Source organism: Callorhinchus milii, unplaced genomic scaffold (assembly GCF_018977255.1).
Source record: "Callorhinchus milii isolate IMCB2004 unplaced genomic scaffold, IMCB_Cmil_1.0 Scaffold4, whole genome shotgun sequence".
Taxonomy (NCBI): domain Eukaryota; kingdom Metazoa; phylum Chordata; class Chondrichthyes; order Chimaeriformes; family Callorhinchidae; genus Callorhinchus; species Callorhinchus milii.
Window position 1 is genome coordinate 57,165,134 of NW_024704745.1, and position 25,558 is coordinate 57,190,691.

Consider the following 25,558-nt stretch of genomic DNA (forward strand, 5'->3'; position numbering starts at 1 on the left):
TTCTGCCAACTAGCAGATTTTAAGGTAGAAAATTCATCTCAATGAGTAAGACCACCACAGAAATCAACTCTTGAACCTTCACAGTAACCAAATCTTAGTTTTTCCATAATTATCAGCTCAGAATCCCAATATAAGTTCAATATACATAAGCCTACAAATCACTGCAAAAATGTTCTATGTTGGAATATAGATTTATTATAAAAGGGTGAATGGGTGCAAAACTACTTGATGAGGCAAACAGTACAACATATGTTCGTTCCCTTACATAATATAATCATTACAAATCATTCTACAGTAAAAGTAGAGAATGGTATAGAACCATTATTAGCACATTATTAATTTCACTCCTAAGAAACATAAGAACTTCAATTTATTTATTTATCACTGTTGGCATTCAAGCAGAGAGGGTTAATCAATGAAACGTGAATTATTCCAAACGTTTGTCTCTTCACAGCCTGATGTACGCCGTTGACACTGATAGCAACGTCGGTATTTATTACATTGATCAAGTAGGAAAAGACCTCCAGCCCTGAGAAAGTAATGTAGATGTGAAATTGTTAATTGGTGTTTGCTTAACAAATGACTGCTATACTTTTAAAATAATCTGTGTTCTAATTTTTTTATATACCAGAATGTCACTATGTGAACCAAACAAAATTTAATCTCATTTCCATTCTTTGTTAAATTGCAAATAGCCATTAATATAAAAGTTTCACTGGAAGCTTTAAGGGGAGGTTAAAATAAAAATGTTTATACACAAGTTATTAGAACATGAGTACTTTGCCACAAATTACTATTTGACAGGGCCATAACAACAGTTAAAAGAAAATTTTATATAAATTTGAAGAGGATAAATATAAAGGTTACAAGGGAAAGAGCAGGGAATTGTGATATGTGTCCACCAATAGAGGACTATCATAGGCTCAATGGACCAAATAGCCTGCCATATTACAATTTCCATGATTCTGCTCAAGTTCATGGTATTTTTAATAATTGGACAAAGGCATAAGAAACTTACTCAGAATCTGCAAAAAAAGAACAACATTTTGAGAGACTGAGTGTTCCTCGGTTATGCATGTTGGTCCTTCAACATGAAAGCTTCACAACTCCTAAGTAAAGCAGATGCATCCTAAAGGCTTTGAATACTGTTTTAAAGTGAAAGCCACAATACTGTTACTATTGAGTGGGGGATAAGAGTCATATTCATTAAAACAGTAATATTTGCACATTCATCTTACTTTGTGTATTGAGTCTCTTCATAATCTTTCAGTCGCTTCAGGTTTGCACTGTCGCTCCATGCTTCCTCTAAAGCCTTGTGCATTCTGCACAGATTTGCATACTGTCTTCTATGTTCAGCAATCAGGCTGCAGAATTATTGAAAAATGGTTAGTAAAATTCTTGAAGAATTCCTTTAGCTCATATTTGACATTTTCAGTCTAACACAATCCTAATCTTACATAGATAATATATTACTGAAATCCCAACAGGAGATAAGTAATATATTTTACAATAACTTACTGCAATGCGTTTGCAATGGAATCAAAAAGCAGAGTTGTGGGTGGCTGATTCACATGCAGTAAAGAGCAAGGCATTAGCTGCCACAACTAGTAGGTGACAAAATGCCAGGTGGCAAAACACAATAGTTTCCAAATTTGTTGCTTAAATTCACTCATTGTCTTTCAACTGGTACATGAACAGACTTATCTAAGGCAATCCAAAATAGCAAAAGATCAATATCAGAGGATTAAATCCCGACTCACTCTTTCTTATTTCTGTCCAGCATTTCTAACTCCTTCTTCTGCTCATACATCTGATTCAGGATGGCGTTCCTCTTACGTTCAACCACTGCCCCCAGCTGTTGTTTATAGAGCTCATGAGCTTGTTGTCTTTTTTCTAACTCTTTCTCATATGTCATTTCATTCTGACCAAAGATTGGCTCAGCAGAGTCGGGTTCATAGGCTGGCAACTGAAATGCTTTATTTTTAACCTAGATCACAAGAGGCAAAGATTTTATGTTTGTGTAATTCTTCAGTTGTTATATTAACTGTTGACAAATATTTAACGATTTACAAGGTGACAGGCTTTAAGTAAAAATAGTCAGTTTAACAGATCTATATAGAAATTGAATACTTTTATAGGTAAAGGAATAATATAATAATAAAAAATAATCGTTGCATTTGATGCAGACCTTTAAGGTTGAAGTGTCTCAAAAATGCTTTAGGGTAATTATTGATAAGTGTAATGATTATGTATTTGGAGGTAATGGGGCAGCCACTTATGCACAGAAATGTCCCCAAAATAGCCAGGTAGTGAATGACCAATTTATTTTGGATCATTCTATTTACTTCACTACAAGTAATATCAATCAGTTGCTACACTTACCAATATAGTCATCAGTTTGCTTCGGTTGTGCTTATGGTCACCTTCCCCCACCCCCCGGCTTGGCGTCATGCTCTGCCACTGTCAAACATCTGGGACCCTACCCTGCATGAGGGGCGCTATATAAATGCAAGCTGTTGTTGTTGTTCAGTGTGCAGTCGTCCACTTCTCGGTCAAAAGCACACTGGTCAGAACTTGAGTCATAGTCTAGGCGAGGGTGGTCCATCCCAATGATGCACAGGTCATATGCAACTTCACTGTTTTACCTCCCGACTGCGCCTCTCTTCCAGTCACTCTCTGCACTGCCTCGTGCCTTGTACAATCTTGTGAAAAGCAGCACGGTGAGTGATGTGAAGAGAGATGTAGCAGGAGTATTTTAAAAAGGTGTAATTGCATATTTGCGATTCTAAAAGTACAGAACTATGATTCTCAGTAAGAAACAACAACAAATTTATAGAGCGCCTTTCACATCGGGAGGATATCCCAAGGTGCTTGCTAGTCAAGAGTTTGTAAGGTAGATGTGAAAAATAGAGGGCATTGAAGCTCTGGTTCAAGAGAAACGTTTTCCCAGTGTTTTCATTATTTTGTTCATTGTCAGGGTTATTAAATTATGTGCATTTTAATTCAATTAATTATTTCTTTCACTTTCATTGTTTACTCGGGATTTAATGATAATTCTTGCAACATATGTATTTATTGATAAAAGTGTAGTATTGTTTTAAATTTTGTACATTACCTATTTAAAGTTTGCATTGAAGTAAAATATAGTGAAACTAAATAATAGTTACACAATTCGAAACATAGGATTTCTATCTGATTCTGATTGGTTATGTTGCTGGAAGGAAACACAAAAACATTGCTTAAGCGACCAATGGACATTTCTCAAATTCGGCGTTCAGCTCTGGACAGCCAAAAGGTTCTCCCACCCTGGTCTAGGCCAACAGTACAAAACAGTTGTTATACCCCAGGTTGCATACTGTGCTCAACAAATAATAATGCCTAAATATCCAATTTCTTATTAATTTACCTGAGCATCCAGTGCTCTCTTATAGATGTCTGCTTGTTCTTGCTTTTCCTTCAAATACTGTTCTCTCTGGGCAGCAAGACTGTAGAATAAAATTTGTATAATAAGGTTTGTTTACCTTTGGAAAATAGGATAGAGTATGTGCATGAGATCGTCACATGAACTAAAATTTATAGAAATGTAGCAGAAAGATATGTTACAACAAAATACAACAGTTGTATTTAGTGTGAAAACCAATCTGCAGTGGCAGCAAGTATTGTGAGACAACACTACATAATTAGTAATATGAGAGCAGTGATATAACCCTAACCCTAATGTGGCACAATTTCACTGACTTTTTAATGTTTATTTTTCACCCATGTTTTGTGCTACGTGCTTCAAGGCTACCACTGTAGCTGCTTTCAAGTCAAAGCTGGTAGAAGGGGCACAAGAATGACACTAAGTAATTTACTTAACAGGGTTTCTCAAATGGCACCTCCTTTCCAAGCGATATCTTTGATGGAGTTGGTGCTGTAGGTTTTTTGTGGGCTGGTATATGCAGACTGCTGAATTTTAATGGAGTGTAAAGAAATTGAAGGGCACATTGGATTGCCATACACTATAACTATTGGAGAAGCCCTGAGGTACCATCCGCTGAAACAATTAATTTCCAAAGGGTAGAAGCACTTAGTGAACATACTCCTCAGCAAGCTGAACTTGCTCAAGGCGATCCAGGAACTCCTCATCCTGCTTCTTCTTGTTGTCGCTTTCGTTCTTGTCTTCCAATTGTTTCTTCAGACACTGTGAATACTTTTCTTGCCCTAGTAAAATTGGTGGGGTAAAAGGCCTCTTTTGGAAAATATATCCTTTCTAAAAGTAAACAAAGGAACAATATGTTCATGGAATACAGGTAAAAATGTTTTATTTCTTAATGTTGCTTGCATTCTATCTCTGCAACCTAATTTAAATAACCACTCCAACTGCTTGCCAATTCTCAGATGTAAGTCCCTGGCTGATAACAAGACAACTCAGTCTCGACATCCTTTTTCTCACTTGATAAAAACATAACAAAGATTGATCTGCTGCGGGGTTTTCTGAAAATAAAACATTTTCAGAGCCATTTTCAGTTTGGAGGTTGCTGAAAATGCAGTTTAAGCCACAAAGCACCAGTAACACTTTCAAAGGAACACTTCTCATATCCTAATCTCAATTTTGTGAACCTTGACAAATACAAAATTTACAACTTCATCACCATTAAAAAGGCCTCAGAGGTTTAAATCGCTGTATTTTCGGTCACCAGTGAAAATAGTTTTAAACCCTGATAGTTAAAAGCCCAAAGTATCAGTAGCATAAACGCAAATCTTATACCAACTTTAAATTGTTGCACTCTGTTTATCTACTTTACGGAGGTCATAACTATAATCCCACAGATGTCAAAGAAATGCTTACCTAATTCTGGAAGGTTGGCAAGAGACAAAGGCTTGGAAATTCCCAGAGTGTACGTTGTGGTATTGCAGGAGTTTAACAAGCTAAAACCATGTGGGTTCCCAATGAAAGCAATGTCTGGCAAGCTTCCCGCTGCTTGTCCATCTAGGACCATCCTGCTACTCTTTAGGGCTTTGGCCTGCAGGAGCTGAGTAGGAAGAATCCAAACTGCTTCTCCAAGTCCTGCCAATGAGCCAGGCTGGCTGGTCTATCATCAGCATACCCTGGGGAACTGACCAAACTTAAGGCCCCAAATTCTTTCTGGTCTTTGTTCCAAACGTCACTTTGTCTTAAAATATATTTGCATTTCAATGACTGATACTCTAGAAGTAAAGATAGATTATTTACATGATATTCTTTGCATTTTGAATTCTTTTGTCTCTTTATGGCTTCAGCGACTCCCATGTTGAATGCTGAAATCTTTTGGTTGTATTCTCTGCTGGCCAACATTTCACACTGACAGGTAAAACAAAGCACAATTAAATATATTTTTAAAAAAAACCTCCTGATAAATGTTTGCGATACACATTGTTATTTGTGTGCTGAGTGCAAATCAAACCCATTTAACCAATTTTAAATTTATGGTCATATATACTTAAACTGTAATGCTAATATCTGTCGTATTTAATAATAATAATAATCCTTGCATTTGATATAGCGCTTTTCACGTCGGGAGGACGTCCCAAAGCGCTTCACAGAAGACACTGTAAAGTGAATTGACTGTATATTTATGGGCGAACCGGCAGCCAATTGCGCACAGCAATGTCCCACAAACAGTCGTAGATTGAAAATGACCAATTTATTATTGTTTTTGGTTTTGGAGGGATTATTATTAGGCTCTGTGTGGAGTAAGGAAACTTGCCCAAGGTTTCGCTCTGCCTGGAATTGAACTCAGGTCTCTCGCTTGCAAAGCGAGTGCTCTAACCACTGAGCTACAGGACTCCACGAAATATTGTTGTGGCAGCCACCTCACTATATTTCCCCTTCCAACCTGAGCTTGAAGTCAAGTTCACTAATGACATTAAATTGCAGGTTTTCATAAAATAATAATCCTTTCATTTGACTGGAGCACAGCATCATATCTTGTCTGGAGGACATCTCAAAGTGCTTCACAGGATTTATTGTGTAGTGACTGTATTGTGTAGAAGAAAGAGGCGGCCAATCTGCCCATAGAAATATCCCATCATCAACCATGAAGTGAGTGACTAATTTGTGGGTGATTGTTGACTTAGGACATCAGAAGAAATTTCATTTTTTTCAAATAGTGGCATGGGATTTTATTGGAACAGGCAGATGGGACGTCAGTTTAACGTCTTATCCGAAGGATGCCATCTCCATCAATCCAGCGTTCCCATAGCATTGAATAGCACCTGAGTGGTCTGGGTTGACTCACTCTTACTTTCTTTCTAAATCTATAGGGAAATGCCTTCCTTCACTATGTGATTCACCCAGAAATTGTGGCCAAATGTTAAATCAATAGGGAAACACCATGGTTGTAAATCTGCCTTGTGCCTTCTACAGTTCCCTGGCAGAACCAGCCTAACTCCCATTTTCATTACAATAATTATGGTTGCTCTATGACAATAGGAATGCTACCTTCTAAAAAGGACATTAACGCTCTAGTTATTCTGTATACAGAAACTCTTGCAGCATTCATTATACAAGGTTCCATTCTATTGGTGGTTCTCCTATAAATACACAGTCACCACATTTTACAGTAAATTCTGTGAAGCACATTGAGAGGATCTGTAAATATGAAAAAAGTTGTATCCAAAAGCAAGGATTATTATTATTTATATAATCGATGGTTGCTAATCAAACAAATAAATGGCTCCCAAATGCAGGCTGCATAAAGTTGCATTTATCCATTGCTCACTTCTGTTACATACCTGATGCTTGAAGAGAGCATCCTGGTCTTTCATTTGTTGATATTGTTGCAGAATTTGCTCCTCTTCCTCCTGTCTTCTTCTTTTCTCCTCTGACATATCAACAGGAACATTTCTCAGAGCTCGTTGCATACAAAGATAGCATAACTCCTGCATGATCACAGAGCAGATAATAAAGTTACTATCACTTTTGTTTAAGTCTCAGGTGGACATATGATCCAACCAATCCATCCAACTCACCCAAAAGATTCCTTCACCTAACTGCCGTCACTTGAGAGTATTCGGTGCATGTTGGCAAGAGACAAGGCTTGGGGACCCCAGAGGGTATGTTGGGGTACTATTGGAGTTTAACCAGGAAAAACTGGATAGCTTGCCATTGAGAGTACTGATTGGCAAGCTTTCCTGCTGCTTGTCCAGCTAATACCAACCTACCTGGTTTGCATGGTTAAAGGGAGCTGAGTGGGAGAATTCCTGCCCTCAGTACTGGCCTGGCCTTCTGAGTCCTGCCTGTACTGTCATCAGCATTGCCCTGGAGTGCCTTGGACCCACCTGGCTCAGGAACCGGGCTACTAAGACCGCCACAGAGGGCTGCCTCGATTCCGACATTCTGTTGACAAACATGTCACCTTGGAGCCAGATCAGCTCCAAGGAGACCCCAATTATGCCCCCTCCCCAAGGAAGATAGTCCACACTACAGTACCTGTCCAGCCCTGCAGTGATCAGGGCAGCTATTGGCTGGTGTTGTTGGTGTTTTGAGCTTCGAAGAAGATGAGTTTGTGTGCTGAATGCCACACTGAGGAGATGAAAGATGGCTTTGAGGTGGTAACCTGAAGATGCATCAAAACAAGTCAACTACATTCACTTTATTTGAACATGTGAAACAAAGATTTTACAATATTTCAAACCTACTCACTCAAATGATGATCCTACAAAGGGAAAAAAATATTGACAGGGCAATTTATTACCTTTACCTTAGCAGTTTTATTTTATGGCTAACAAAATAACTGTCTCCTATTTAATAGGAATGCCTCCTGAAGACCTCTTTAATACAGATTGTATTGGTTGCAGATTAAGTAGTAATTTGCAGCAGTGTACCTGAATAACCATACCTGAAGATATTTTAGGGCCTACAGCAGCTATGCCATTTTTTGGGGGCTAATTGTAGCTGAAGTTTTGATTCTGTGGGACACTTGCTCTTGTACTTCAGTGAATCAATTTCAGTTCCATAAATGATACAATACAATGCAAAATTACATTTATAAAGCAGCTGTTCCGTCAGGAGGATGTCCCAAGGCACCAAAGTCAGGGATTTGGACCCGAGCAGGAAAGGTTCGGATCAGGGAGGAGGAGGGCAGAGAGGGTGGCCAAAAACATGGTTGAAGAGGAGGGTCTTGAGGCGTGCCTTGAAGGACGCAAGGGAGGGAGCGAGGTGAAGGGAATGTGGGATGGAGTTCCAGAAGGTGGGGGCAGAGAGGCTGAAGGCCCGACCACCGATGGTGGGGGAGACCGGGCAGAGGACATGGAGCAGGCTGGAGCCTGCTGAGTGGAGGGAGCGGACAGGTTGATAAGGGGCCAACAGGTCCGAGAGGTAGGAGGAGGCAAGGGCATGGAGGGCCTTGAAGATAAAGACTAGAATTTTAAACTCCATCCTCTGAGGGATGGGGAGCCAGTGGAGCCAGGTGAGGGTGGATGTGAAGGGGTTACGGAGCCTGGTGCGGGAGAGGACACGAACTACAGAGCTCTGGATGATCTGCAGCTGGTGCAGGAAAGAGTTGGGAAGGCTAGCAAGCAGGGCGTTGGCATAGTGGAGCCTAGTTGTAATGAAGGCACGTATGAAGGCTTCGTCTACCTGAGGAGCGAGGCATTGGCGGAGTCGGACAATGTTGCGAAGGTGGGGCAATGTAGAGTAGGTCATGGCATGGTGTGGGGGAGAAAGAACAGTTGAGCGTCGAACAAGATACTTAGGTTTCTGACTGGCTTGGTGAAGTGGAATGTGCAGCCGTGGGTACTGATGCTGCCACTGCCTTAGGTGTGGAAGCACTGGCTGAGCCAATTATGAGCACCTCAGTCTTGCTGACATTCAACTGTAGAAAGTTAGCTCTCATCCAGAACTTGATGTCTGACAGGCAGTCTCTCAGGACCTGGGGTCGAGGGTGGAGACAGAGAGATAGAGTTGGGTGTCATGTGGAAGTTGACCCCATGCCTGCGGATTATGTCACCAAGAGGTAGCACATACAGGTTGAAGAGGAGAGGACAGAGCCCTAAGGAACAACACACAAGGCAGTGCGGGGCCTGGAGTCATTCGTGGAGACAAATGGGAGAGGGTTTGGGCGGTGTGAGAGATAGGATCTGAGTGAGCGGAGGTGGCTGGTTACCAGGGTGAGTTGCATTAGTAGGAGGTGGTTTGGGAGGTGAGGAGGGCAAGGGCATCGAGAATGATGCAGAGGGAGATATGGAGGAGAGTGATCGAGGAGGATACATTGGTGTGGGAGGTAGGCCAGAGGGGTAGGAGTTCAGACAACTCCAGGGCAGCGAAGAAGGAGTATGGGGAGATTCTTTTCCAGGGGTGGTAGGAGATGGAGGTGGGTTGGGTGGTGGTGGGGAGAGGGATTGACGTGTTTAGGGAGATGAAATGGAGATCTGAAATGTGGGTGGTAGAGTGGATGTGGAGGGAAAGGTTATGAGAGGAAGGGAGAGAGGAGAAGTCGGTGGAGATAGAGCAAGAAGGGGTGAAGTGCAGGTTGAAGTCACCTAGGATAAGATGAAATGGTATTCAGATAAGGAGACATTCAGAACAGAAGCAGAGGGAAGCTAGGAGGGCAGAGATGTCAGAGATGAAGGTGGGAGAGGGTTTGGGGGGATGATAAATCAGGAGAATTTTGAAGGAAAAATTGGAGGGATGGTAGAGGATAAGGTGCTCAAACGAGGGGAATGAGCTGGAGGAGTAGGTGGATAGAGCAAGTGAGCACCTGAAGATGAGATGAATTTAAAGTAAAGAGATGATCCTAACTTTACTGAAGGAAAGGAACTTTGCAAGAGGGCCTAGAGCTAATGTATCTAACAATGAATAACTCACTTCCTCAATCCAACATTTTTTTCACAGACAGTACAAATGTAATTAGAATAATCAATAACTCTTGCATCACTCACTCCTCATGTATCAGCAACACACACATTTGATATTCAGAGAGTTGTTGCTCTTTTCAGTCAGACCTTTTTCCTGTGGTGGGATGGCAAATACTATATCCCCAGAATGAAATGCTGTTGGCAATGGACTATTCAAATGTGGAGCACAGTACCACTGACTGATGGCTAATGCAGCCCTGTTAACAAGAGTAATACACATTGTTTAATACCATCCCACTTGCATCAGCACTCTCTATACAATAATTTGCTGCTGTTGAATGAGATAAACTTTGTTGCCACAGATCGTTCTGGAAAATGTTAAATCAAATATCTAAATTTACTTCTTGAATAGCCAACCTAAAGGATGATTTCACTTAAATTCAACTTGAATTAATTTTCTTGATTTCACAAAAGGAAAAATAGTCTTCAATTCTGAATAGTATTCCTATTCTCAAACACCTGCTATCACAGCAGCAATATTTGGTGGCACAAACCATTGTTTGTTCTGACAGACCCTATTCAACAGTCCTCAGAGTGGATCCTACAGCTGATTAAATATTCTGGTTGGACCAATTTTTCTCATCACAATCCTGGATATTTTTATATCAATATACTGTAACATCTGAAAACTTACCTGTACATAATTCCACTGATCTCAAGACCCCAAAAGACAGCAATGCAGGTAGATTCTACTGGTGCCACTTGTGTTCTAGGTTTCTGTGATAGGCACACTGCTTTGAGTTTCACTTACCCATCCCATTGTAATACCACCATTTAACACTGTCTCTATTACAACATCAAAGTGTTTTGTTTCAGAACTTATTTGTTTTCCTTTCTGAGACCATAGTTACTGTTGAACAAAGCTCAGGACTGGAAAGCGCTTGAAACATTTAGCGTCATTAGTTCTTATTACCCCAGTCTTGATAAAGAATTAATAAACCACATAAAATATTTACCCTGAAAAGACTGACGTCTTTAAAAGAAAAGTAAAGCAATTTAAATCTTCTGCTATGTCTATAACCAAAACAAAAAAATGTCAAAATACTAATCCAGCATTTCCTCTGTGATTATATGATATTTCTCTCATTTCAGCAAGATTTGGGTTATTCCAATAGAAATTTTCATCCATACCTAATTTTAATTTTCACATTCTGCATTCTTGGACTTTTTTTAAAAAAGGTATAAGCATTAATTGATTATCCCACATTTTACAGCAATTTTCTATTAAACACTTTGAGCTATTTTGATGTTACAGGAGCTATACCAATGCATAGATTATTATTATAACTTAAAACAAGGTGATTTATGTAACCATCTTCCTGTCCACATCAATAGTGCAAATAAACGTTTTTGCAGGTGAAGAAGAAGCTGCTGCAAGAAATAGATGAGCTAAAAGGAAAACAAATCCCCCTAAGATTTCATCCCACCCAGGAATTATATATATACATTTATATATATATATCTCAACCAAAATGAACAAGTATGATTAAAATAATAATAAACCTTGCATTTGATAGAGCATCTAAAACATCAAATATATCAAGTGCTTCACAAAACTTCAAAAAAGTGTAGTAAGAGTATTTTATTCAACAATCACAGAAGCCAATTTGTCACAGCAATAACCCACAAACAGCCATGAAAGGAATTACGAATTTTATCTGGGAGATTGTTGGCCAGGACAGCAGGAGAAACTTGTTTCATTCTGAATAATCAGTGAATTAATTTCATCATGGAATATGTGCATCTAAACACATCTGCATGTCTGTTACCTTTCTGATGGTGCTTTAGGGTCATCAGACTTCTCAAACTCCTCTGTCAGACTTATAGCAGAGGCTATAGCAGGAGTCATGGATTTTCTAAGTGGTGTTTGCTTGGCATGGGAGGCTTCTGCTAACATAAAAACAGAGTCAACATTACCAATTTGTCTTCATAGACTGAAGAGAAAGTGTAACTTACAATCCCACTGTTACGATATCTATTGGTCAAAGTCATATACCTAGGCTGTCAATGAGATTCTTTGTTCTGTTGGTTTAATTTTCTTTGATCAGATTTGTCCCTTTTACCTGCTTCTTTTAATTATGAGGAGGTCAAATGTCAATACAAGATTTCACTGGCTGACAAAACAGTTTTCAAACAATATTTCATTCATAATCGGATTTTAATTTGGAGGTTCCTGGATAGGCCTTCCTCGGATTGTGTAAATTGTGAAAGGAAACTGGGCTTGTTACAACACTATATTTTGGGTCCATTCACTTATTGGTCACAAAATAAGTGAAGCCCAAAGAAATTGGTAACTTATGAGTTGTCAGGTCACTCTGATATCACTTCCTCTGTGTTGAACCAGAATCTCCACTGATGTCACTTTCTTTGTAAACTTAAGTCAGTGTGCATGGGTACAATGTGGAGGAATTGATGTCAGCCACAACCTGATAACCATGTTTTTAACAAAGGAAGCTAAGCTTCCAGTCAGTGTAAGTCGATAGGATACCAGCAAGCACAGCAGTAGAAGACAATAATAACAATTCGTCAAATGTAAATTTAGAACACATAGCTAGATAAAAAGAATTAATTTGAGAATTATCTTTGAATCAAGACAATAGTGAACAATTAATTTCTATATAGAAGTTTGCTTTATCGTTTGATAACGGTCGAAGACTGCTGTATTATAAAATTTGGGGAGGTACAGAATGTAAAAAAAAAGGTGGCTTCTGATTACTCTATATTTTATTCCTAATCAAATAACATTGTTATCATCAGTTGTGGTATTATTATTGCCCATCATACCTGTTTCTTTATTTTTCTCTTCTTTTAATTTCTCGGTTTGTTCATTTTCTCTGGTTGTCTCATTGTGTTGTGCTTTGTACATACCCTCATTGTTTTCTCTATCTTCCTCATTAATTGTTTCCATCGATAATTTTTGATCATTTACTTCATTGGACTGAATGCTGCAGCCAAGCAAAAATTATGAACATAAGTAAATCTACATAAAGAGTTGAAGGAAAACACCCAACCTACACTTACTATTAGGGAAGCCTGATAAATACATTATATATATTTAATGTTTCAGTACAAAATAAGTTCACTGTTGGTTGTCACAGAGGATTACCATCGTCCTTTCATCTCTGAGTTTCATCTCTAGGCTAAAATGTATCCCAAACTAAAGAGCTAGAAGTCTGATTTCTCTCCTGATCGCAAGGTTTAGATAGCAAATGATTTTATGGAGTCTCGACCCAGTTCCTAATGGCTATGGGTATAAATCACAAAACTATTCTGATAAGGTACTAAGGCAGAAAGATCTGCATCAGGTCTCCAGCCACAACATTCATTGCCCATCAGTGCATCACCATGTCAATTTATCCACTAATTTAACTATACAAGTGGTGAACACGACTGCACTACGGTAGTATCCATCATGTATTTTAACATTATGAGCTTATTCAGAGAGTACATAACTAACTCAGTTTGAAGTAGTTGATATTGGACTAACAGTCCGAGGCAGAGGGTAGTGGATTAACTCAGTCTGAGGTAGGAGATACTGGACTAACTCACAAAATTAGTTTGGAGTTAGGTCTCATCCCTCCAGAATCCTACAGTCCTGCAATTGTAGCATCAAACTGACTTTTAAATCAGTCTAATGTCTTGGCCTCAACCACCCTTCCTGATAAATTGTTCCAATGAATTATCTTTTGAATAAAGCAATACTTCCTGGTGTCTGTTATGAGATTGCCCTTTGCAACCCTAAACCTGTACCTCAACATTGTTCTGCTTCTATGCCACATCTAAAATCATTGTCCCATTTACTTTTCCAATCCCATTTATAATATTTTATACCTCTATAAGGTCTCCTATAAGATGTCTCTTTTGAAAATTGAAGAGTTCTAGCTTGTTTAATGCTCGGAATTGATTCCAGAAACACTGGGGATCATTGCCATTGCTCTCTGCACTAGCTCTAAGGCCCAGACAGCCTCGTCATATTGACCATAAGGAGTGACCAGAACTGTACACTGCACAAGATGTGGTCTGACCGGAGCACTGTTCAGCTTGTGCATAATGTCTGGAGGATTGGATTCAAATGGTTTGGCAATAGAGACCAGCATTCTGTTTTCCCTGTTTATTGCTTCCTCACACTGTTTTTACATGGTGAGCAAAGAATCAACAAATACCCTTGGATTTCTTTCAAATCCCCCCTTCTCTTTTGGCTTCCATCTAACTCATCTGAGTTACTGAATGCTAACTAGCCTATTACAATCCGAAATCTGAGTAAGGACAATATTTCATGAGTGCACCCAGAGAGACAGCTTTCCATAATCGTAAATGGCAACTGAATTCAATTGGGCCTGAAGATTTCCATGGGCCTAGTTGATGTTTCTAAGCAAATAGATAGATATCTGTCATCGTATCAGATTCGGTTATGCAAGAATCCCTTGAATAAGATCAGATAAGCCAGTTTTCACCACCCAAAAATGATCCTCCCGTTATTATAAGATTTTCCAGGATTTTTCAGCTGGGTTTGACACTAGCATTATTTAGCATGCATGAAAAATGAACATCTTTAAGAACACTTCAATTTTAATGCCAGTTTTCAAACAATGAAATTCAAACAACAATTTCCATATAAATTATTGCAGTGTTATTTACCTCCGTAAGATTCATATATACAACACACTAATGTACAATTTTAATCAAAACTCTATTTCTAAACATCACATGCTTTACAGATATAAACTGCTAGTATCTTTCACATCTTCACACTTGTGATAATTTATTTTTAGATTAGCGCTCATGTAGAAATAACTACTATTAGATTAGTGCTTATTTTAGATTGAAATTAGCTCATTTTAGCTCTTACCAGGGAAATACAACAGTGTTGGGTGTAGCACGAAATTCACTCGAATCTTTCATTGATATTACAGAGTCTTCTGTCACGGGTCGCTATTGAGAGAGACAACACCAATACTCATTAGTTAGGAATCAAGAAATAGATACAAACTCATTTTTATACAACTGACAAGCAATATGTGAATTGTTTCATTCATTGATTCATTTCTGAACAGAACAAATGCAATACTTTTTTAAAAATTATTTCAACTTGGGAAAATCTGGAATAGGAAGTTTTATAGGCAATTCGATGCCAGGCCAAAAATAATTGATCAATTGCCACAAACAAAGGCCCAAAGAAATCAATATAATAAAAGTATAGTTCTTGTGTAATTTAGGTGGGAACACATAATTAAGCCACTAGCAATAATCCCATTCAGGCTTCTTTACAGTATCTAGACACCACCATTCAAATGACACCAGAGCCACCATCTGGTATATGCTTGAAAGGCAGTAAATTGAAGCCAAGTCTCAAGCATAAATATAGATTACAGATGCATTACATAGAGATTCTGGTGGAAGTCAGGAAACAATGAAAATTTCATGAGACATCCATCCTGGAGTCCCTCTGACTCTCTCTAAAGCTTTCAGTCATCTTTTTTCTGCCCATCCCCATCAGCTCCCACCCCAGCTCGGGTTTCCACAACTGTGTCATGCAACAAAAAGCAACAAATTGCATTTATATAACGTCCTTCACACACTAGGAGGCCATCCCAAGAAGCTGGACAATCAAGGGTTTACACCGTATTGAGGTTAGATTACAGAGGGGTGGGAGCAAAGGGGGCAGGATTACGGGGTGGAAGATGACTGAAAGTAACATCAAAGAGTAAAGTCTTCAGATAGTGCTTGAAGGAGGTGAGGGAAGGGGCGAGTCGAAGGGATGCCGGAAGGATGATTTCACGTGTCCTCCCAACATGAAAAGGGCTATATAAATGTAAATTGTATTGTATTCAGAATATACATGTAGAGCTCATTGGAGACTTAGCCTGTAAAAACAATGCGAATAGCATGGACCTGAGAGCCCAAGAAACCCGAGTATGATTAATGACCACACTGGTATAGGTTAGATAATCTTTTTCAAAAACAGAAGTTGCTGAGAACACTCAGCAGGTCAGGCAGCATCTATAGAGAAAGGAAAGTGAGTCAACGCTTCATGTCCATGATCCGAAACATTGACTCACTTTCCTTTCTCCATAGATGCTGCCTGACCTGCTGAGTGTTCCCAGCAGCTTCTGTTTTTGTTTCAGATTTCCAGCATCTGCAGTATTTTGCGTTTTGTTTCAGATAATCGTTTTGATGCTTCAAGGTTTGTGAAAACTTAGAAAAGGAAAGCTTTCCCCAAACCCAACTCACCACCAGATTACAACAACTTGCATTTATATAGTGCCTTTCACGCTCAGTAGCAATTCAAAGTGTCAGATTAATGACTATTAATGATTATCCTTGGAGCAGGATACAAATGGGATCTCCTTGGAGCTGACCTGGAAATAATACTGTAGTTTACCGCCTACTATGACTACAATCCCAACCTGATATAGTGAAGTGTGGAAATGGGTTTTGCTGTACATATACACATGAGCCAGCTGATTAATTTCTTGTGGGCTAGCCAATTCTCGTGCTAAAAGAAAAAATGGCCGACTTCCACTGCCAATGTTATCCTGGTTTCTGTGCATTCACAATGACCATGAGGAACCAGAAGTTAATCTTTTTAGGAAGTTAAAATGACGCATTCCAAATCATTAAACACTTCCAACATCAACTTCCTGCTTTGCACACACAGGAAAGCAGGATGTGATATGGGATGCAACCTAAATGACCAGAAGCTGACTTTTTATGAGAAGGCTGCAGTAAACAGGAATTATTTGGAAATCCAGAGATATTTATTGAAGGGATCCACAGTGTAACCATGTTATATTTGAACTATGATGGAGTGTGTTATAATGGGGCTGAACTGTAGCATTTATGTATAGTCTGCCTTATTTGAGTTGCTTTTCTTATGAGACGAGGGAAGGAAAACATTAAAAAATCACAGGAAGTGGTCTGAAACTTAGACAATATACTAGTGGTAGATTCAGTAACTAGACGACAGGTATGATTGTTACAAGGAGAGTTTAGGAGATTTTTTTCACACAGATAGTTGTTAGGACATAAAATGCTAAATAAGATGGTAGAAGTAGAGAGCATTGAGTGAAGTAGACAGGTATGTGAATGAAAATGGTACGAAGGGTATCGTGATATGGCAGGGTAGTGGGATTCAATAAACACCTTGTTCTGAGAGCCAATGTCCTGTAAATTTCAATGATTCTTGTTCAACCCCAACTGAAGTTCAAACCAACATAATAATAATAATCCTTACATTTGATATAACACCTTATCCCGTCTTTGAGACGTCTGAAAGCGTCTCACAGAATATACTGTAAAGTAAATTGACTGTATATTTCGTGGGCGAAATGTGGCAGCCAATTGCATACAGCAGCTGTTAGTTGTACTTACATTTGAAAGAGCTTTCACTAAGTACCCACTCCCATCCATGGCATTAAGAAAGTCTTTGTAAAATTTCATTTTGACCTTGTTATTACGTATAGTTAGCACACCAATATCCTTGAATATGAATTCCACATTGCGTTTCAATGAGATGTAACGGTACATGATTTGCAGGGTCTCTTTAACACACCCTTCAACCGTATCTCGATCAAAAGGGCTCTCCAGAGATATAGCAGTAAAATTCAGTGGAACAATAGGTATGTCATCTAGATTAAAAAAGAGAAAACATGATGAAAATTAGCAAACAAGAAATCATAAATAATATGTAAGGGACTTTGGTATAATGTGGTCTTCTGGGTCCAATAGCTCAAAGGCCACACTGCAAGGAAATCACAACTTCCAGGTCACATTCGGCATGCTGGGCATGCTGGCCAGGCGGGGCGTGCTGACAAGGCATGCGTGCTGGCCATTTGGGGCGTGCTGACAAGGTAGGGCTTACTGACCATGTGGGGCATGCTGGCCATGTGGGGCATGCTGGCCAGGTGGGGCGTGCTGGCCAGGTGGGACGTGCTGGCCAGGCAGGGCGTGCTGGCCATGTGGGGCGTGCTGGCCATGTGGGGCATGCTGGCCAGGTGGGGAATGCTGGTCAGATGGGACGTGCTGGCCAGGCAGGGCGTGCTGGCCATTTGGGGCGTGCTGGCCATGTGGGGCGTGCTGGCCATGTGGGGCGTGCTGGCCAGGCAGGGCGTGCTGGCCATGTGGGGCGTGCTGGCCATGTGGAGCGTGGTTGTCATGCAGGGCGTGCTGGCCAGGCGGGGCGTGCTGGCCAGGCGGGGCGTGCTGGCCATGTGGGGCGTGCTGGCCATGTAGGGCGTGCTGGCCAGGCGGGGCGTGCTGGCTATGTGGGGCGTGCTGGCTATGCGAGGCCTGCTGGGCAGGCGGGGGCATGCTGGCCAGGCGGGGCATGCTGGCCATGCAGGGGGTGCTGGCCATGCAGGGCGTGCTGGCCATGTGGGGAGTGCTGCCGAGGCAGGGCGTGCTGGCCAGGCAGGGGGTGCTGGCCCTGTGGGGCATGCTGGCCATGTGGGGCGTGCTGGCCAGGCAGGGCGTGCTGGCAGGCGGGGCGTGCTGGCCATGTGTGGTGTGCTGGCTATGTGGGGCGTGCTGGCTATGCGAGGCCTGCTGGGCAGGCGGGGGCATGCTGGCCAGGCGGGGCATGCTGTCCATGCAGGGGGTGCTGGCCCTGTGGGGCATGCTGGCCATGTGGGGTGTGCTGGCCATGCGGGGCATGTTGGCCATGTGGGGCGTGTTGGCCATGTGGGGCGTGCTGGCCATATGGGACGTGCTGTCCAGGCGAGGCGTGCTGGCCATGTGGGGCGTGCTGGCAGGCAGGGTGTGCTGGCCAGGTGGGACGTGCTGGTGTGTGGGGCATGCTGGCTATGCTCGACGTGCTGGCCAGGCAGGGCGTGTTGGCCAGGCAGGGTGTGGTGGCCATGCGGTGCGTGCTGGCCATGTTAAGCATGCTGGCCAGGCGGGGCGTGCTGGCCAGGCGGGGCGTGCTGGCCAGGCGGGGCGAGCTGGCCGGGCGGGGCGTGCTGGCCGGGCGGGACGTGCTGGCCGGGCGGGGCGTGCTGGCCGGGCGGGGCGAGCTGGCCGGGCGGGGCTTGCTGGCTATGCGGGGCATGCTTGACAGGCGGGGCGTGCTGGACAGGCGGGGCGTGGTGGCCTGGCGGGGCGTGCTGGCCAGGCAGGGTGTGCTGGCCAGGTAGGGCATGCTAGCCAGGCAGTGCGTGCGTGCTGGCCAGGCGGGGCGTGCTTGCCAGGCAGAGCTAGCTGGCCGGGCGGGGCGTGCTGGCCGGGCGAGGCGTGCTGGCCGGGCGGGGCCTGCCGGCCGGGCGGGGCCTGCCGGCCGGGCGGGGCCTGCCGGCCGGGCGAGGCCTGCCGGCCGGGCGGGGCCTGCCGGCCGGGCGGGGCCTGCCGGCCGGGCGGGGCCTGTCGGCCGGGCGGGGCCTGCCGGGCGGGCAGAGCCCGCCGGCCGGGCGGGGCCTGCCGGCCGGGCGGGGCCTGCCGGCCGGGCGGGGCCTGCCGGCCGGGGCGAGCCGGCCAGGCAGGGCCTGCCGGCCGGGCCTGCCGGCCGGGCGGGGCCTGCCGGCCGGGCCTGCCGGCCGGGCGGGGCCTGCCGGCCGGGCCGGGGCCTGCCGGCCGGGCGGGGCCTGCCGGCCGGGCGGGGCCTGCCGGCCGGGCGGGGCCTGCCGGCCGGGCGGGGCCTGCAGGCCGGGCGGGGCCTGCTGGCCGGGCGGGGCCTGCTGGCCGGACGGGGCCTGCTGGCCGGGCTGGCCGGGCGGGGCGTGCTGGCCGGGCGGGGCGTGCAGGCCGGGCGGGGCGTGCTGGCCGGGCGGGGCGTGCTGGCCGGGCGGGGCGTGCAGGCCAGGCGGGGCGTGCTGGCCGGGCTGGCTGGGCGGGGCCTGCTGGCCGGGCAGGGCGAGCTGGCCGGGCTGGGCGTGCTGGCCGGGCTGGCCGGGCGGGGCGGGCTGGCCGGGCGGGGCGTGCTGGCCGGGCGAGGCGTGTAGGCCGGGCGGGGCGAGCTGGCCGGGCTGGCCGGGCGGGGCGTGCTGGCCAGGCTTCCTTTGTAAAATGCAGACAGCAGCGTTTCCTCTGATTAGAGTGCACGGGCAGCATGCAGAAAGTGGCAGCTATGATTCTTCCTGCATATAATAATAATCATCCTTGCATTTGATATTGTGAGTTATCACGTCTTCGAGAGGTTTCAAATCGCTTCACAGAATATACTGTAAAGCGAATTGACTGTATATTTTGTGGGCGAAACGCAGCAGCCAATTCTGCATAGCAGTGTCCCACAAACAGTTGTAGATTGAGTGACCAATTTATTATTATTTTTTGGAAGGAAGTATTACCCCTGCAAAAGCGATCCGCCAATCGACTAACAACCAAGTTCCTATTTACTGCTAGGTAAACAGAGCATGTGGAGTAAGGAAACCTGCCCAACATTTCGCCCTGCTGGGAATCAAACCCAGGTCTCTCGCTCGTGAGGCGAGTGCTCTAACCACTGAGCTGCAGAACTCCACAAAATAGTATGCAATGTGAAGAAGTGATATCAGCAGCAACTCGACAAACCAAAAGTAAAATATTTTTAATGCAGAAAGCTGGCTCATAAGTAATGAAAGCCAGGTGTACCACGTTTCTGCTTAGTGCAAGTCAACAGGATATTGAGTACTGGAAGAAAGGCGTGTTATCCCAAGCCGCGGAGGAGGGAGGGTATAATGGGGATCCCCTGAATTTCTTTAATGTCCTGGCTTTTTTTGATTCAAATCAAACCACTTGTAGGTAACTATTGTGAATACCAGCTGTTAGCCTAATAATAGATGAATATAATTATTTTCTCAGTGAGATTTACTCTTGCTCATTAACAATGAAAACTGTAGCACATATTACATATTGTATTTTATAGTGGATGTTATGATGGGTTACTTATAAATGCTATTTGTTCTGCCCCCTGATATGATGATGATAAATGCACCATATCGTAAGGCCCCTAGACATGCAATCCAGAAACGTTTCAGGTTAATCCATGCTGTTTGCTAAATTACCTCATCTCAGCTGGGTGGCATTACTGATGAGGTAATACTCAGGTACAAATGGCCTCATTATCTAAGGGCTAGGGAGAGGAGCAGGTTAGGTCAAGATTCCTTTTCTGATGGTTTTACATCAATCTTTACAGAAAGTGCATGGGTGGGGGCACGATTCAATTTGGCTGCCCTACCTCAAACAAATACTCATTTTAGTTTTGCAAAGTTAACTGATGGTCCCACTGAAATTAGTGCATGTATAAAAATGAAAATATAATATGGTAAATGACTCTGTATAATACACAATACAGTGTATAAAAACTGTAATAACCACAAATAATTCAATCGGTTTCACGAAGTAACAAAAACGTGCATTTTTATAGTGCCCTTCATGCAGGGTAGCACCTTGAAGAGTAAAATATCCAGCTAAAGGAAACCTCATTGCAAAAGTAAATTTGAGCGTTGTGTACTATTATCCGCACATATTAATAAAATGTTTTCACTTGGATCTTTTTAATAAAAACTGAATTTGCAACGCTGGCTATTGACATATATATTTCTGTGATCACTCCACTTGTGTAATGTCCTGCAAGACATTTCAAAAACATTGCCACCTGTTTCAAGTCGTATTCCTTAGTCACTATTTTACACATAAATATTTGAGCAATAGACATTTTCTTGAAGGATCTGATTGATGTAATAAGATCCCTTGTTACCAGATACATGTTGTTTTGTGTATGTTAATCCATGGTCCTGCACATTTTTCTCAGACATCAGAAATACTGGCCTCTGCATTAGGATCTGTTTGTGTCCCATATCCAACTTTTGCTGTGAGAAAGTAAAAGTCCCAAGGTTTGGTATATGAACTCCCTGAAAAATAGAATAATTTACTCAACTAATAAACTAGCTATCTGTTCCTGACTATTAACAATATAGTTGGTCATTATTGTATGTTTAACGCATAAATAAATAAAAATTTAGTATAAGGATATTTTATGTATAATCTTATCAGATTAAATATTTGTTATACAGTACAATATAAAATACTAGTGTGTTTATGTGTTCTGTGCATTTAAGCTATGAATTCATAAATATTTACGGTAGTCAAGCAAAGTACTATTTCTTCATCTGAAGAAAAAACGATCGACAGTATTAGTTACATCATGTTTTTCTACTTTGAAGCTTTTGATTCCTTCTGAACATGTCACTTCTAACAGGAGAAACGCATTTTATTCCATTCTGGCGTTTTGTTTACTTTGTGACTGGTTTGTCCATTGAGTGAGTGTGTGATCTCTGGGAAATGGTAAACTCTTTACCTTCTGGAGGGACATCTGACGATCCGTAAAACCTGCGACATTTGCCCATACATTCACAACATCTGGGGGTGGAGGGGGGGGAGAAGAGAACAGGAAAAGTAAATATTAAAAGTACAATAAATACACACTTGAAGCAGCTGTGGTTTCGTCGATCACTTTATGGCTGTGTGGGTGAGATATTCCTGTGTGCACACACTGACTGCGGTGGAGGGATAAAAACAAATCACAACTCAGGGCAGTGCCTCCCTACCGTCAGCTGAAAGTTTGGGAAGAGTTGGGAACAAGTTTTCACCGACTTCCAGGACCGCGGACTGTATGGTCTCCAGCATGGCGACCGGGCTCGCAAATGAAAAGAAAAAGAAAAAAAAAAGAAAGGTGGGGTGACAGGAGCGATGTGAACAGCCGTGTGGGGCCGTGTGGTGGGGGGAGCGGCCTCTCTTTGCTGTCAGGGGGGGACCTCAGCTGCCGGGATCCGCTCCGACATGAAGCCGCTCCCGTCGCCTTCTCCGCGGGGACTGAGCCGTTGCTAAGGACGCGCTGAGTGACCTTTCACCCCGGCGCCCCACCCTTGTGTGACGTCACCTGGTGGGGTGGGGTGGGGGGGGGGTCTCAGAGTGAGAGCCTTGAGTGAGTGAGAGGGGTGTTGCTGACCCACAGCTTATTGCTCCGACTGAGGGCTGCGAGTTAGGGGCTGCGACGCAGACCACGAGAATAGTTGCCACCGTTTTTAGGTGGCGCTTTGCATTCCATATAGCGCCTCGTCACGTCTGCCGGTCGGCTCAAACCGCTCCGCGCACTGTAAAGTGACTTGTCCCTTTTGTGGGCGCAACGTGGCGGCCAATTGCGCACAGTGGTGGCCCCACAAAAACGGTCGTGGATGGAGTGACCCAATTTTTTTTTTCCGGGGGATTGTTACTCTCGGAAAAGTTGTCCCCCAATCGACTTGACGACCCGGGTTCTTACTTGCTACCAGGTAAACAGAGGCACCGTGGACTACGGAAATTTGCCTCGCGTTGCGCCCTTCCCGGGAATCGAACCCAGGTCCTCTCGCTTGCAAAGCGAGTGCTCTAATCACTGAACTACAGAATTCCAGAATTCCAGAATTCAATTATTGAAAAAAAAACGAAGTAGTTTTCAGGAGTTTTGTCCCTAAATGAAAACAAAATAGGAACTGCAAATTTAATTAGAAATCATGGGTTTACAAACTCTGCTGGTGGACTTCATGCAATCTAATTTAAGTTAGGCTACCATCTAAAAATAATAAACGTGGCCTTCATTTTGTTCTTGACAATCACTGTATGGGATTATATCATTTTCATTAAATACATAATTTAGAGTACCTGTTGTTTCCTCTGGAAACATGTTTGGAAATGCTTAATGAAAGCTGCAAAATTTTCACTTAAATTATTAACTCAACCCAGAAATCAGATCGTATTGTGAATTTCCTATTTTTTGTTTCAGATTACTGAGCATCTGCAATATATTTGTTTCTGAACAGTTTGAAATTTAATTTAGAACATTTTCCACAAGATGGCACTATAACAGTTCATTAACAACTTTTGTTACCATTTTGAAAATAGAAAGTAATCGAAAATAACTCCTTATTTGCTTGTGTGACAATCTGTATCTAGGGCAATCACTAAGAATAACGTCCCAGGGGCACTCTGCAATGGTGGAGCGAACATAAAACAACAACTTAGATTTATATAGCGCCCTCCACGCCGGACGGCGTCTCAGAGTATTTCACAGTAACGGATCCTGGGCTGAGCCAGGGGGAGGGGGAGGAAGGTGACCAAAGGCGCGGTCAAAAAGAAAGGTCTTCAACTGAGACCTGAAAATAGGAAGAGGGGCGAGGCGAAGGGAGTTCCAGAGCCTCGGGGCATAGTGGCCGAAGGCACGGCCGCCAATGGTGGAGCGGAGGATTCGGGAGACAAGGAGAAGGCCAGACCGGGCACTGTTGCGAGAGAGATCAGAGAGGTAGGGGGGTGCAGAGGAGTGGAGGGATTTGAAAACAAGAGTATTTAAAAACAGAAATTGGAGGCAAATGAGCCCATTGAATCTGGTTCATCAGTTTATTAGATTTTAGCAGACCTTTCAGTCCCCATACCCAATCCTATACTCTTTTTATCGCTACTAACTAAGTATCTGCTATTTCTCTTTTAAACACCACTTCACATAAAGATACTACTACATAGAGTACTGGTAAACATTGTTCTTTAATAATAATAATAATCCTTGCATTTGACATAGTGCGTTATCACATGTTCGAGACGTCTCAAAGTGCTTCACAGCACATACTGTAAAGCGAATTGACTGTATATTTTGTGGGTGAAACGCGGCAGCCAATTGTGCACAGCACAGGATTGATAGGTCACTTCAATCCATTACTGTCCCACAAACAGTCATGGATTGAAGTGACCAATTTTTTTTCTTTTGAAGGAATTATTACCTACGGAAAAGCGATCCGCCAATCAACTATCAACTGGGTTCCTACTTACTGCTAGGTAAACAGAGATAAATCTATAAATGGTAGTTCAGTGATATAAAGCTACAGTATTAATCTATGTTATTTACATTAAAAGACCAGGTTAGGCACAAGATTTTTAGGTATTTATGTAGAGAAACGTGATGCTTCCTAAACTGCTAGAACAATGAAAAATGTCAAAAACACAGAAAACTGGTCACAGGTGAACAATAAAGATAATGCTAAGTAGATGTTCTAGGATATCACTGAATTACCTTGGGGCCAGAGAGAATCTTTTCTCCAGAGATTAAACTGGATTGAGTGGACTCCAAGATAGAAAACATTATACAGTACATTGCAAATGGAAGTTAAAGGCCACTGACCTTTTCTTATCCAATGTTTTCTAATGCTCTTATTTAAACCCAAACTATATTTATTAGTAACTTTTTGTTTTGTTGTGATTTAAACTTGCCATGTTTCACACTGAACCTTTCATTACCCCTAATATAATAATGACTATGGCAACATGAAGAACCCTTACAGTTAAACATCTTGATTGTGATTTTCAGTCCAGTTCAAATATGACTTGGAATGCACTGACTATTTGTAAAGGCTATCAATCAAAATCATTAGAATGATCCTTTCATGACTGAGAGTGCTGTTAAGTGTAACATACCATTGTTTGGCCCTGGTCGTCATTCCTGTCATCACCATATAACTGACAAAGCCTCCATTGATGAGCAAGCACACATTTTCACAAAGGAGAAATCCCAAAGGTAATTCAGTGAAACCCCAGAACTTTTATGTAGCATTATCTTTATTGTTCCCTAAGTACAAGTGTTTCTTTATTTGAAAAAGTGAAACCTGAAACTGCAAATTATGTATCAGATAGCCTAATAACTCTTGTGGGAGGTGGAGATTGAGATTATTACACAAATGCCATCAGTATT

The 25,558-nt window shown here is 42.7% G+C and overlaps 1 protein-coding gene across 1 annotated transcript; it reads right to left on the minus strand.

Annotated features, from left to right (window-relative positions):
- Positions 1 to 386: 386 nt before the first annotated feature.
- Positions 387 to 22,629, minus strand: LOC103185198 (coiled-coil domain-containing protein 81). Its single transcript, XM_007903591.2, has 15 exons — positions 22,395 to 22,629; positions 22,145 to 22,206; positions 21,545 to 21,698; positions 17,251 to 17,507; positions 14,729 to 14,811; positions 12,664 to 12,824; positions 11,649 to 11,769; positions 7,454 to 7,580; positions 6,757 to 6,903; positions 5,216 to 5,323; positions 4,083 to 4,252; positions 3,407 to 3,485; positions 1,761 to 1,987; positions 1,239 to 1,364; positions 387 to 529 (listed from the first exon to the last, which is right to left on the minus strand). The coding sequence occupies exons 1-15, from the start codon at positions 22,471 to 22,473 to the stop codon at positions 409 to 411; spliced, it is 2,022 nt and encodes a 673-aa protein (XP_007901782.1). The 5' UTR covers positions 22,474 to 22,629; the 3' UTR covers positions 387 to 408.
- Positions 22,630 to 25,558: the final 2,929 nt, after the last annotated feature.